Source organism: Hippichthys cyanospilos, chromosome 7 (assembly GCF_059441005.1).
Source record: "Hippichthys cyanospilos isolate Australia breed blue-spotted pipefish chromosome 7, RoL_Hcya_1.0, whole genome shotgun sequence".
NCBI classification, from domain to species: Eukaryota; Metazoa; Chordata; class Actinopteri; order Syngnathiformes; family Syngnathidae; genus Hippichthys; species Hippichthys cyanospilos.
Window position 1 is genome coordinate 1017671 of NC_142375.1, and position 13927 is coordinate 1031597.

The 13927-nt window shown below is 38.9% G+C and overlaps 1 protein-coding gene across 1 annotated transcript in view; it reads right to left on the minus strand.

Annotated features, from left to right (window-relative positions):
• Positions 1-13166: 13166 nt before the first annotated feature.
• Positions 13167-13927, minus strand: part of LOC148420587 (membrane-spanning 4-domains subfamily A member 12-like) — a 99827-nt gene continuing 99066 nt past the window's right edge. The window contains exon 6 of the mRNA XM_088418624.1: positions 13167-13578. Within this exon, the coding sequence (XP_088274750.1) occupies positions 13441-13578 (138 nt within the window). The 3' untranslated portion in view covers positions 13167-13440. The remainder of the gene's footprint in view (positions 13579-13927) is intronic.

Here is a 13927-nt window from a genome sequence, read left to right on the forward strand (position 1 = left end):
TCTTATATATGCCTGAAAAATTTCAAAACTCTAGGTGAAACTGGCCGTTACCCAGGAGAAGTGTTCGACTCTAGGTGGCGCTAAAAATCAGTTTTTTAGATTTTATGTATGAAAACACCAAAATACCATATTTTACAGCAGGCCCGATGAGTGTGTGAATTTTGGTGACTTTTCGTACATGTTTATGCCCTCAAAAATGTGATTCATTTGGGAGAATAATAATAATAATAATAATCTGGGGAGGAACAATAGGGACCTCGCAGCGATCGCTGCTCGGGCCCTAATAATAATCTGGGGAGGAACAATAAAGACCTCGCAGCGGTCGCTGCTCGGGCCCTAATAATCTGGAGAGGAACAATAGGGACCTTGCAGTGGTCATTGCTTGGGCCCTAATAATAATAATCCGGAGAAAAACAAGAGGGCGCTCGCAGCCGTAGCTGCTCGGGCCCTAACTAGAGCTGCAAGCAGCTATAAAGGGCCCTCGCAGACCTTTGCACGTTGGGGTATGAACAGGTCTGGGTATGAACAAGGACTATGAACATGAAAAATTAGTTGTAGATCATTTAAGTGCAGGACTCTTATAAAGTTTGTAAAAATTAGAGAAGGTGGGATAATGTGGGTTGAGTTACTGCAGCTTTTATCGTTACAGTTGTGTGACTTTACACTGTCGTATCGGCAACGCCCATTATCGAATCATCGTACCATTTGATGCAAGGCATTAGGCGTGGTCAATGGCTTTTCAGACATTAATTGAGAGATATCACTTCAAGGAGCTCAGCAGAGTACATAAAAATGTCAACGAATTGCTATATTTTTTGCTGCCACTAGGTGGCGCTCGTACCATGATAAAAAAATAGGCTTGTACATGTGTTTCACATAAGACACCCATCCCATATACGAAGTTTTGCAAATATCAGATCATCTAGGTCCAATTACAGCAACTTTTACCGTTTTGGCGAGAAATCAGATTTTGAGCTGGCATAGAGGCCACGCCCTCTATGGAAAAGTCATAAAAGTTGAGAAAATTCATTTTCCACTCTGTCATAGCTTTTCTGAACACTTTTGAGTTAATTTAGTCAAACAGGCATTGGACAGCACATGAAAGTGTAAAAAATGAGATTTTTGTCTGCCACTAGGTGACACTGTAAATGATTTGGAAGTTTATCATATAACTTTATTAGGGCATGACTTTTAAAGTCCCTGCAGAGTTTCACATGGTTTGCTGCTAAAACAGCTGAGTTATTAAGGTTTTTGTCACTCTTGGCGAAGGAAATATTCAAAATAATTTGAAGCTCCGCCCACATCTTACAAGTCATGGGATCTTTATAATTTTTGGCATATTTGTGCCGCTATATCTGCTAATAGTCCATGCCAATGTAGAAGTTAATGGGGTGAACCTTTTAAAAGAAAAAGGCACTAGTTTTAGACCAGCTTATGTCTAAGAATGGGGTAAAATTGCACATTAAAAAAAATCATAACAATTATTCTGGACATCCTAGCACATCACTTCTATTGACTTTTTTGTAGGTCTTACAATCCTACATATATCTAAAAAGTTTTATCGCTGTAGGTAAAACCAAACAGGATTGACTCCAATCTTTCGACTAATGACATTTTTTGCAGCAACTAGGTGGCGCTAGCTTTAAACTGGAATATATGTTTGTCAATGTCTTCAAGAATAGATTTTCTTCCAATGTGTGGAATTGTGAGAAGATCAGATCATCTGGGTCAAATTACAGCAGCTTTTATTGGTCCAATAAAGTTTCGGAAGGAAAATGGACGTAGAGGCCACGCCCATTATCGAAAAGTCGTAAAATTTTAAAACCCTAATCTTCTATGTTTAAATGATATTCTGACCAATTTTCACTTGCTTTACTCAAACAGACTGAGCACAATACATGAAAGTGTAAAAAATGACATTTTAATCAACAACTAGGCGGCGCTAGTAGATATTTAAAAAAACTTTTTTCAAAGGTGTTAAAGACATAAGTTTCCATGTGTCTATGAAGTTTTAGATTTTTTTTAAGCTAGTACATCAAAGTTATTAAGGTTTATGTCACTCTTGGCGAAGGAAAAATTGAACACATAATTTGAAGCCACGCCCCTATCATATATGTCAGCGGATCTGCACCAAATTTTGCCCAGTTGTGCCCCTATGTCTAATTATATACCACAGCAAATTTGAAGGTGATTGAGTAAAGCGTTTAGGAGAAAGAAGGAGCAGTTTGGGACCTGCAAACGTGCAAAAATGGGCCAAAAATGCACATTCAAAAATTCATAACTCTTTTTCTGTACATCTGAGCACATGGCTCGCGCTGACTTTTTTGTAGGTCTCTAGGTCCTACATATGCCTAAAAATTTTCGTAGCTCTAGGTCAAACGGGCCGGGACCAGGTGCTCTTTTTCGACCTTAGGTGGCGCTGCAGAGCCATTTTTTTTGCATTGTTTTGGGAAACACAAAAATATCCAATTTTTCACTGGTCCCGACAAATGTGCAAATTTTGGTGACTTTTCATGCATGTTTAGGCCCTCAAAAATGGAAAAGCGCTGCACAGTAAATAATAATAATAATAACTAGAGCTGCAAGCAGCTATAAAGGGCCCTCGCAGACCTGTGCACGTTGGGGTATGAACAGGTCGGGGTATGAATGATGAAAAATTTGTTGTAGATCACTTCAGTGCAGGACTATTACCAAATATGTAAAATTTAGACAAGGTGGGACAATGTGCGTGGAGTTACTGCAGCTTTTATTGTTCCAATTTTGTGTCTTTCAATGCCATATAGGCCACACCCACTGTCGAAACATTGTACTGATTTGTGGGGGGGATAAGGCATGGCCACTGGCTTTTCAGAAAACATTTAAGGGATATCACTTCAAGGGGCTCAGCAGAGTACATAAAAACATGAAGGATTTGCTATATTTTTTGCTGCCACTAGGTGGCGCTCTTACTATGATAAAAAATAGGCTTGTAGGTGTGTTTCACATTGGACTCCCATCCCATATATGAAGTTTTGCAAACATCAGATCATCTAGGTCCAATTACAGCAACTTTTACCGTTTTGGGGAAACATCAGACTTTGAGTTTGCATAGAGGCCACGCCCTTTAATGAAAAGTCATAAAAGTTGAGAACCTTAATGTTCCAATGTGTCATAGCTTTTCTGACCATTTTTTAGTTCATTTAGTCAAAAGGCATTTCACAGTACATAAAAGTATAAAAAATGAGATTTTTGTCCGCCACTGGGTGGCGCTGTAAATGATTTGAAAGTTTATCACACAGCTGTATTAATGCATTACTTTTAAAGGCCCAGGAAAGTTTCAGATGGTTTGAAGCTGTCATAGCTGAGTTATTAAGATTTTTGTCACTCTTGGCAAAGGAAGTATTAAACATAATTTGAAGCTCCGCCCCCATCTTTTATGTCAAGAGATCTTCACGATATTTGGAGTATGTGTGCCCCTCAGTTGGATAATGATTCATGCCAAAGTTGAAGGTAATAGGGTGAATCGTTTACGAGAAAAAGGCACTAGTTTGAGACCAGCTAATGTCTAAGAATGGGACAAAACTGCACATTAAAAAAATTCATAACAATTTTTCTGTACATCCTAGCACATCACTTTAATTGACTTTTTTATAGGTCTTGCAGTCCTTCATTTGTCTACAAAGTTTCATAGCTGTAGGTCAAACCAAACAGCATTGACTGTAATATTTCGACTAATGACATTTTTTGCAGCCACTAGATGGCGCTAGCTTTAAACTGGAATATATTTTTGTCGATATGTTCAGGAGAATATTTTCATCCAATGTGTGAAATTGTGAGAAGATCAGATCATCTGGGTCAAATTACAGCAACTTTTACTGGACAGATAAAGTTTGGGAATGAAAATGGTCGTAGAGGCCACGCCCATTATCGAAACTTCGTAAAATTTGGTGGAGGTCAGCAAGGCTGCCTAGAGGCTTGTCAGACTTAATTTCAGCGATATTACTTTAAAGGGTTCAGCTAAACACATAAAAACGTTTAAAAAATGCTATATTTTTGGCTGCCACTAGGTGGCGCTCACACTATTACAAAAAATACGTTGATAGGTGTATTCCGCATTGGAAACCCATCAAATATATGAAGTTTAGAAAAGATAAGACCATCTGGGACCAAACACAGCAACTTTGTTCGTTTTGGCGAGACATCAGACTGACATTTTTGTTTGCCACTAGATGGCCTTATAAGCAATTGAAGATTTTTTTAAACACTTGTGTTAAGGGCTTGAGTCTCCATGTGTCTGTGAAGTTTCAGATTTTTCTAAGCTTGTAAAGCTGAGTTATAAAGATTTGTTTCACATGTGGCAAAGTAATCATCAAAGGCATAATATGAAGCCCCGCCCCCAACATATTTGATGGCGGATCATCACAAAAATTTGAACAATTGTGCCTCACAGTCAGATAAAACTTCACAGCAAATTTGAAGTCGATCGGGTCAAGCGTTTGGGAGAAAAAAGGAGCAGTTCGGGACCTGCAAATGAGCAAAAACGGGCCAAAAGTGCACATTCAAAAATTCATAACTCTCTTTCTGTACATCTGAGCATAGGGCTCGCGCTGACTTTTTTGTAGGGCTCGAGGTCCTACATAAGGCTACAAATTTTTGGAGCTCTAGGTCAAACGGGCCGGGAGTGAGAGGCTATTTTCCACTCATAAGGCCATTTTGGGGCCAATTAAGGCCACTTTTTTCGTTTTGGCGAGTCATCTGACTTTGAGGTGGCGTGCAGACTACGCCCATTATCGAAAAGTCGTAAAATTTTAAAACCTTAATATTCCATGTCTTAATGATATTCTGACCAATTTTCATTTGTTTTACTCAAACAGACTGAGCACAATACATGAAAGTGTAAAAAATGACATTTTAATCAACCACTAGGCGGCGCTAGTAGGTATTTAAAAAAACTTTCTTTAAAGGTGTTAAAGACATAAGTTTCCATGTGTCTATGAAGTTTTAGATTTTTTTAAGCTAGTACATCAAAGTTATTAAGGTTTTTGTCACTCTTGGCGAAGGAAAAATTGAACACATAATTTGAAGCCACGCCCCTATCATATATGTCAGCGGATCTGCACCAAATTTTGCCCACTTGTGCCCCTATGTGTGAATATGGACCACAGCAAATTTGAAGGCGATTGAGTAAAGCGTTTAGGAGAAACAAGGAGCAGTTTGGGACCTGCAAACGTGCAAAAATGGGCCAAAAATGCACATTCAAAAATTCATAACTCTTTTTCTGTACATCTGAGCACATGGCTCGCGCTGACTTTTTTGTAGGTCTCTAGGTCCTACATATGGCTAAAAATGTTCGTAGCTCTAGGTCAAACGGGCCGGGACCAGGTGCACTTTTTCGACCTTAGGTGGCGCTGCAGAGCCATTTTTTTTGCATTGTTTTGGGAAACACAAAAATATCCAATTTTTCACCGGGCCCGACAAATGTGCAAATTTTGGTGACTTTTCGTGCATGTTTAGGCCCTCAAAAATGGAAAAGCTCTGCACAGTAAATAATAATAATAACTAGAGCTGCAAGCAGCTATAAAGGGCCCTCGCAGACCTGTGCACGTTGGGGTATGAACAGGTCGGGGTATGAACAAGGACTATGTATGATGAAAAATTTGTTGTAGATCACTTCAGTGCAGGACTATTACCAAATATGTAAAATTGAGACAAGGTGGGACAATGTGTGTGGAGTTACTGCAGCTTTTATTGTTCCAATTTTGTGACTTTCAATGCCATATAGGCCACACCCACTGTCGAAACATTGTAATCATATATGGGGGGCATAAGGCATGGCCACTGGCTTTTCAGAAAACATTTTAAGGATATCACTTTAAGGGGCTCAGCAGAGTACATAAAAACATTAAGGATTTGCTATATTTTTTGCTGCCACTAGGTGGTGCTCGTACTATGATAAAAAATAGGCTTGTAGGTGTGTTTCACATTGGACTCCCATCCCATATATGAAGTTTTGCAAACATCAGATCATCTAGGTCCAATTACAGCAACTTTCACCGTTTTGGGGAGACATCAGACTTTGAGTTTGCATAGAGGCCACGCCCTTTAATGAAAAGTCATAAAAGTTGAGAACCTTAATGTTCCAATGTGTCATAGCTTTTCTGACCATTTTTTAGTTCATTTAGTCAAACAGGCATTTCACAGTACATAAAAGTATAAAAAATGAGATTTTTGTCCGCCACTGGGTGGCGCTGTAAATGATTTGAAAGTTTATCACATAGCTGTATTATTGCATGACTTTTAAAGTCCCAGGAAAGTTTCAGATGGTTTGAAGCTGTCATAGCTGAGTTATTAACATTTTTGTCACTCTTGGCGAAGGAAGTATTAAACATAATTTGAAGCTCCGCCCCCATCTTTTCTGTCAAGAGATCTTCACGATATTTGGACTATGTGTGCCCCTCAGTTGGATAATGATTCATGCCAAAGTTGAAGGTAATGGGGTGAATCGTTTAAGAGAAAAAGGCACTAGTTTGAGACCAGCTAATGTCTAAGAATGGGACAAAACTGCACATTAAAAAAATTCTTAACAATTTTTCTGTACATCCTAGCACATCACTTCTATTGACTTTTTTGTAGGTCTTGCAGTCCTTCATTTGCCTACAAAGTTTCATAGCTGTAGGTCAAACCAAACAGGATTGACTGTAATCTTTCGACTAATGACATTTTTTGCAGCCACTAGGTGGCGCTAGCTTTAAACTGGAATATATTTTTGTCGATATGTTCAGGAGAATATTTTCATCCAATGTGTGAAATTGTGAGAAGATCAGATCATCTGGGTCAAATTAGAGCAACTTTTACTGGACAGATAAAGCTTCGGAATGAAAATGGTCGTAGAGGCCACGCCCATTATCGAAACTTCGTAAAATTTGGTGGAGGTCAGCAGGGCTGTCTAGAGGCTTTTCAGACCTAATTTCAGCGATATTACATCAAAGGGCTCAGCTAAACTTATAAAAACGTTTAAAAAATGCTCTATTTTTGGCTGCCACTAGGTGGCGCTCGCACTATAACAAAAAATACGTTGTTAGGTGTATTCCGCATTGGAAACCCATCAAATATATGAAGTTTAGAAAAGATAAGACCATCTGGGACCAAACACAGCAACTTTGTTCGTTTTGGCGAGACATCAGACTGACATTTTTGTTTGCCACTAGATGGCCTTATAAGCAATTGAATATTTTTTTAAACACTTGTGTTAAGGGCTTGAGTCTCCATGTGTCTGTGAAGTTTCAGATTTTTCTAAGCTTGTAAAGCTGAGTTATAAAGGTTTGTTTCACATGTGGCAAAGTAATCATCAAAGGCATAATATAAAGCCCCGCCCCCAACATATTTGATGGCGGATCATCACAAAAATTTGAACAATTGTGCCTGACAGTCAGATAAAACATCACAGCAAATTTGAAGTCGATCGGGTCAAGCGTTTGGGAGAAAAAAGGAGCAGTTCGGGACCTGCAAATGAGCAAAAACGGGCTAAAGGTGCACATTCAAAAATTCATAACTCTCTTTCTGTACATCTGAGCATAGGGCTCGTGTTGACTTTTTTGTAGGGCTCGAGGTCCTACATAAGGCTACAAATTTTTGGAGCTCTAGGTCAAACGGGCCGGGAGTGAGAGGCTATTTTCCACTCATAAGGCCATTTTGGGGCCAATTACAGCCACTTTTTTCGTTTTGGCGAGTCATCTGACTTTGAGGTGGCGTGCAGACTACGCCCATTATCGAAAAATCGTAAAATTTTAAAACCTTAATATTCCATGTCTTAATGATATTGTGACCAATTTTCATTTGTTTTACTCAAACAGACTGAGCACAATACATGAAAGTGTAAAAAATGACATTTTAATCAACCACTAGGCGGCGCTAGTAGGTATTTAAAAAAACTTTCTTTAAAGGTGTTAAAGACATAAGTTTCCATGTGTCTATGAAGTTTTAGATTTTTTTAAGCTAGTACATCAAAGTTATTAAGGTTTTTGTCACTCTTGGCGAAGGAAAAATTGAACACATAATTTGAAGCCACGCCCCTATCATATATGTCAGCGGATCTGCACCAAATTTTGCCCACTTGTGCCCCTATGTGTGAATATGGACCACAGCAAATTTGAAGGCGATTGAGTAAAGCGTTTAGGAGAAACAAGGAGCAGTTTGGGACCTGCAAACGTGCAAAAATGGGCCAAAAATGTTTAGGCCCTCAAAAATGGAAAAGCGCTGCACAGTAAATAATAATAATAATAATAATAATAATAATAATAATAATCTGGAGAAAAACAAGAGGGCTCTCGCAGCGGTAGCTGCTCGGGCCCTAATAATAATCTGGAGAAAAACAAGAGGGCTCTCGCAGCGGTAGCTGCTCGGGCCCTAATAATAATCTGGAGAAAAACAAGAGGGCTCTCGCAGCGGTAGCTGCTCGGGCCCTAATAATCTGGAGAAAAACAAGAGGGCTCTCGCAGCGGTAGCTGCTCGGGCCCTAATAATAATAATAATCCGGAGAAAAACAAGAGGGCTCTCGCAGCGGTAGCTGCTCGGGCCCTAACTAGAGCTGCAAGCAGCTATAAAGGGCCCTCGCAGACCTGTGCACGTTGTGGTATGAACAGGTCGGGGTATGAACAAGGACTATTAATGATGAAAAATTTGTGTTAGATCACTTCAGTGCAGGACTATTACCAAATATGTAAAATTTAGACAAGGTGGGACAATGTGTGTGGAGTTACTGCAGCTTTTTGTTCCAATTTTGTGACTTTCAATGCCATATAGGCCACACCCACTGTCGAAACATTGTACTGATTTGTGGGGGACATAAGGCATGGCCACTGGCCCTCAAAAATGGAAAAGCGCTGCACAGTAAATAATAATAATAATAATCCGGAGAAAAACAAGAGGGCTCTCGCAGCGGTAGCTGCTCGGGCCCTAATAATAATAATCCGGAGAAAAACAAGAGGGCTCTCGCAGCGGTAGCTGCTCGGGCCCTAATAATAATAATCCGGAGAAAAACAAGAGGGCTCTCGCAGCGGTAGCTGCTCGGGCCCTAATAATCCGGAGAAAAACAAGAGGGCTCTCGCAGCGGTAGCTGCTCGGGCCCTAATAATAATCCGGAGAAAAACAAGAGGGCTCTCGCAGCGGTAGCTGCTCGGGCCCTAATAATCCGGAGAAAAACAAGAGGGCTCTCGCAGCGGTAGCTGCTCGGGCCCTAATAATCCGGAGAAAAACAAGAGGGCTCTCGCAGCGGTAGCTGCTCAGGCCCTAATAATAATAATCCGGAGAAAAACAAGAGGGCTCTCGCAGCGGTAGCTGCTTGGGCCCTAATAATAATAATAATAATAATAATCCGGAGAAAAACAAGAGGGCTCTCGCAGCGGTAGCTGCTCGGGCCCTAATAATAATAATCCGGAGAAAAACAAGAGGGCTCTCGCAGTGGTAGCTGCTCGGGCCCTAATAATAATAATAATAATAATAATCCGGAGAAAAACAAGAGGGCTTTCGCAGCGGTAGCTGCTCGGGCCCTAACTAGAGCTGCAAGCAGCTATAACGGGCCCTCGCAGACATGAGCACGTTGAAGGATGAACAGTTCCAAGGTATGGACAAATTTGGGTATGAATGTGTTTGTGAATTTGCAGGTGAACTGTCGAGATCAATGTTCTAGAGGTAAAGGTAACATTTTTATTTGCATTTGTCCAACGGGCTCAACTAAGTAATTGGAATCGCAATTTTGGTAATATATTTTCTGCCACGAGGTGATTCTAGCACTACGATGGAATATATGTTTGTTGATGTCTGAAGGAATTGACCTTCAATCAACGTGTGAAGTCGTGAGAAGATGAGATCATCTGGGACAAACTGCATCAGCATTTACTGTTACGATAAATGGATGAGCACTGCTGAATAGGCCACGGCCATGATCAAGACATTGTAATATTTGATGAAAGAAATTAAGCGTTTCTGAAGGCCTGTCTGAAAAAACTTCAGTGATATTACTTTGACAGGCTCAACAAGGTACCTATAAATGAAAATGTAATTTTTTGCTGCCACCAGGTGGCGCCGGCACTACGAGCAAAAAAAGTGTGTTTGGCATTGTACTCCCAAAATGAAATTTAGAGAAGATCATCTTGGTCCAATTACATTAAGTTTTACCGGTCTGGCTAGACATCGGACTTTGAGGCGGAGTAAAGGCCAGGCCCAAATTTGAAGTAATGAAACTTGAGATTCATAATGTTCGCTTTGTCTCAATATTCTCCTGACTAATTTTCTGTGAATTTTCTGAAAGCAGCAAAGCAGAGAACATGAAAGTGTAAAAACTATCTCTTTTGTCAGGCACCAGGTGTCACTATTGGTACACGTATTTTGAAGCCCCGCCCCCATCATATAGGTTAGCCGACCTTGATGAAATTTTGCCCGATGGTGTCACTCTGTCAGGTAATGGAGCACCTCAAATGTGAAGTTGATCGGGTCAAGGGTTTTGGTACCGAAAAATGTACAAAATCGGGCCAAATGCTACATTCAACAATTGATAACTCTGGTTCTGTACATCCTAACATATGGCGCTCTATGACGTTTTTGTAGGTCTTGAGGTCTTACATATACATATAAAATTTCGTAGCTCTAGGTCAAATGGGTCAGAACTGACTCTCGTTTTATGATCACCTGGGCTCAATTACAGTAAGTTTAGATGACTTGAGCAAACTCCGAATTTGGGGTGTCATACAGACCACCCACTTTATCACAAAGTCATAAAATTTGGATACCTTTAATCTCTAAGTCTCGATGCTATTCGGACAAATCTTCAGTACATTTACTCTGACGGGCTTAGCACAACACATGAAAGTTTAAAAATTGACATTTTTGTCTGTGACTAGGTGGCGCTATCATTAAGTTGATAATCAACCATGCATGTATTTTAAAGCTATGATGAGTAAAATATCTGTAAAGTTTCAGATTTTTTAAACCTTGCACATTGGAGTTATTACGGTTTTTGTTGCTCATGGCGAATGAAATTTGAGTTTAAAACACGTATTTTGAAGCCCCACCCCCATCATTTATGTTGGCCGATCTTCACAAAATTTTTCCCAAATGTTCCCCTACTGTATGTTAGATAATGGGGCACGCCAAATGTAAAGTTGATCGGGTCAAGGGTTTCTGTACCGAAAAATGTAGAAAATCGGGCCAAATTCTACATTCAACTATTGATAACTCTGGTTCTGTACATCCTAACATATGCTGCTCTATAATGTTTTTGTAGGTCTTGAGGTCCTACATATAAATAAAAAAATTCGTAGCTCTAGGTCAAATGGGTCGGAAGGGGCTGCAGTTTGAAGGATTATCTGGGTTCAACTACAGCAAGTTTTGCGTATTTGGGAAAACTGACTTTGAGATGGTGTACAGACCACCCACTTTATCACAAAGTTGTAAAATTTGGAAACCCGTATCTCTTAAGTCTTGATGCTATTCGGGCAAAATTTCAGTTCATTTACTTTTACAGGCTTAGCACAACACATAAAAGTTCAAAAGTTGACATTTTTGTCTGTGACTAGGTGGCGCTATCATTAAGTTGATATTCAACCATGCAGATATTTTAAAGCTTTGACTAGTAATATTCCTGTCAAGTTTAAGATTTTTTCAAGCTTGCAAATTGGAGTTATTAGGGTTTTTGTTGCTCATGGCGAACAAAATTTGAGTTTGAAACACGGATTTTGAAGCCCCACCCCCATCATATATGATAGCCGATCTTCATGAAATTTTGCCTAAGTGTTCCCCTATGTCAGATAATGGGGCACGTCAAATATGAAGTTTATCGGGTCAAGGGTTTCGGTATCAAAAAATGTAGAAAATCGGGCCAAATGCTACATTCAAAAATTGGTAATATTATTATTATTATTATTATTATTATTATTATTATTATTAGGGCCCGAGCAGTGGTCACTGCTCGGGCCCTAATAATAATAATAATAATAATAATAATCTGGGGAGGAAAAATAGGGACCTCGCAGTGGTCACTGCTCGGGCCCTAATAATAATAATAATCTGGGGAGGAACAATAGGGACCTCGCAGTGGTCACTGCTCGGGCCCTAATAATAATAATAATCTGGGGAGGAACAATAGGGACCTTGCAGTGGTCACTGCTCGGGCCCTAATAATAATAATAATAATAATAATCTGGGGAGGAACAATAGGGACCTCGCAGTGGTCACTGCTCGGGCCCTAATAATAATAATAATCTGGGGAGGAACAATAGGGACCTCGCAGTGGTCACTGCTCGGGCCCTAATAATAATAATAATAATAAAGCGGTAGAATAACATATGTGTGAAGGTTCCACCTTCACACAATAATAAAGAAAATGGCCGAGCACAATAACATGTGTGAAGGTTCCACCTTCACACAATAAAAAAGAAAATGGCCTAGCACAATAACATATGTGCCTTCACACAATAATAAAGAAAATGGCTGAGCAAAATAACATATGTGTGAAGGTTACACCTTCAGACAATAATAAAAATAAATAATAGTAATAAAGCGGTAGAATAACATATGTGTGAAGGTTCCACCTTCACACAATAATAAAGCGGTAGAATAACATATGTGTAAAGGTTCCACCTTCACACATATCTTATTCTACCTCTTTATTGTGTGAAGGTGGAACCTTCACACAATAATAAAGTCAAGGAATAACATATGTGTGAAGGTTTCACCTTCACACAATAAAGAGGTAGAATAAGATATGTGTGAAGGTTCCACCTTCACACAATAAAGTGGTAGAATAACATGTGTGAAGGTTCCACCTTCACACAATAATAATAATAATAAAGCGGTAGAATAACATATGTGTGAAGGTTTCACCTTCACACAATAAATAAATAAACATATGATAAGGAATAAATATATGGATCCAAATACATATACATTCAGATTTTGTTTTTGCATAAAGTCCTCAAATGTAATGATACATTTATTGCTGCACATTACAAATGTCATTAGTAGTTAAATGTCAAGTAAGATCGCCTTGTTTAGGAAAATAATTCTAAGTTAGTTAAGTATAGAAGAGCTGTCCTTTTTTCTTTTCTTTTAAATAAAAAACAATAAGCACATTTGTTAGGTGAAATTACGGATGGATTTTTTACTTTTTATTTTGAAATAACAGTCAAAAACAATGTTTTCTTTATTTTATTTTTCTTATAAACAGCACAATTAAAACATACTTCTCAATCAATTGGGAAAACATGGTGCCAAATTTATGTTCAGCAGGGTGGTAGGTATCTAAGAAACGTAAGTATTAAAGTAACTTTTAATATAACTTTGTTACATTAAGCAAGTAATCAGTAAAGTAATTTCTCTGCTTATGGAACAATTCATGTACATTATTCTCTGCATCCTCAAGCATGCATTCATCTGTCTATTTCAATAACTTCAGTTATGACTTTGCTAGGCGTTACAGGGTCTTGTTCTGTACAATCCAAAGATATTCTTCAGTCTATATAGATGGAAGCAGAGAGTGACAGAGATTGCAGTCTGGGCCATGGTGAAGAGAAGGAGGGAGGATTTCAAACCTCTGGTCAGGCGCTGTTTCAAAGGAAACGTTTCATTAGACTTTCATTCATTAGACTCGTTCATTAATTGATCTGATTGGCTTGATCGCAATTGGCCAATATTTCCTATTTTATGCAGGAATTGCTGTAGTCACAATTTGTCAAGCGATCAATGAGGTCGAATTATCAAGTGATCTGAATATTTTGCGAGGCCTTATGCCTTTTATTCGCAGTTGCGTGACTGTTTACTATATTATTATTATTATTATTATTATTATTATTATTATTATAGTGACTTCAATAAAATATAGAATTTAACTACTGTAAATTGTGGCATCCATTATATATTAGTCCCAGGTTTTTTTGTTTGTTTGTTCGTTTGT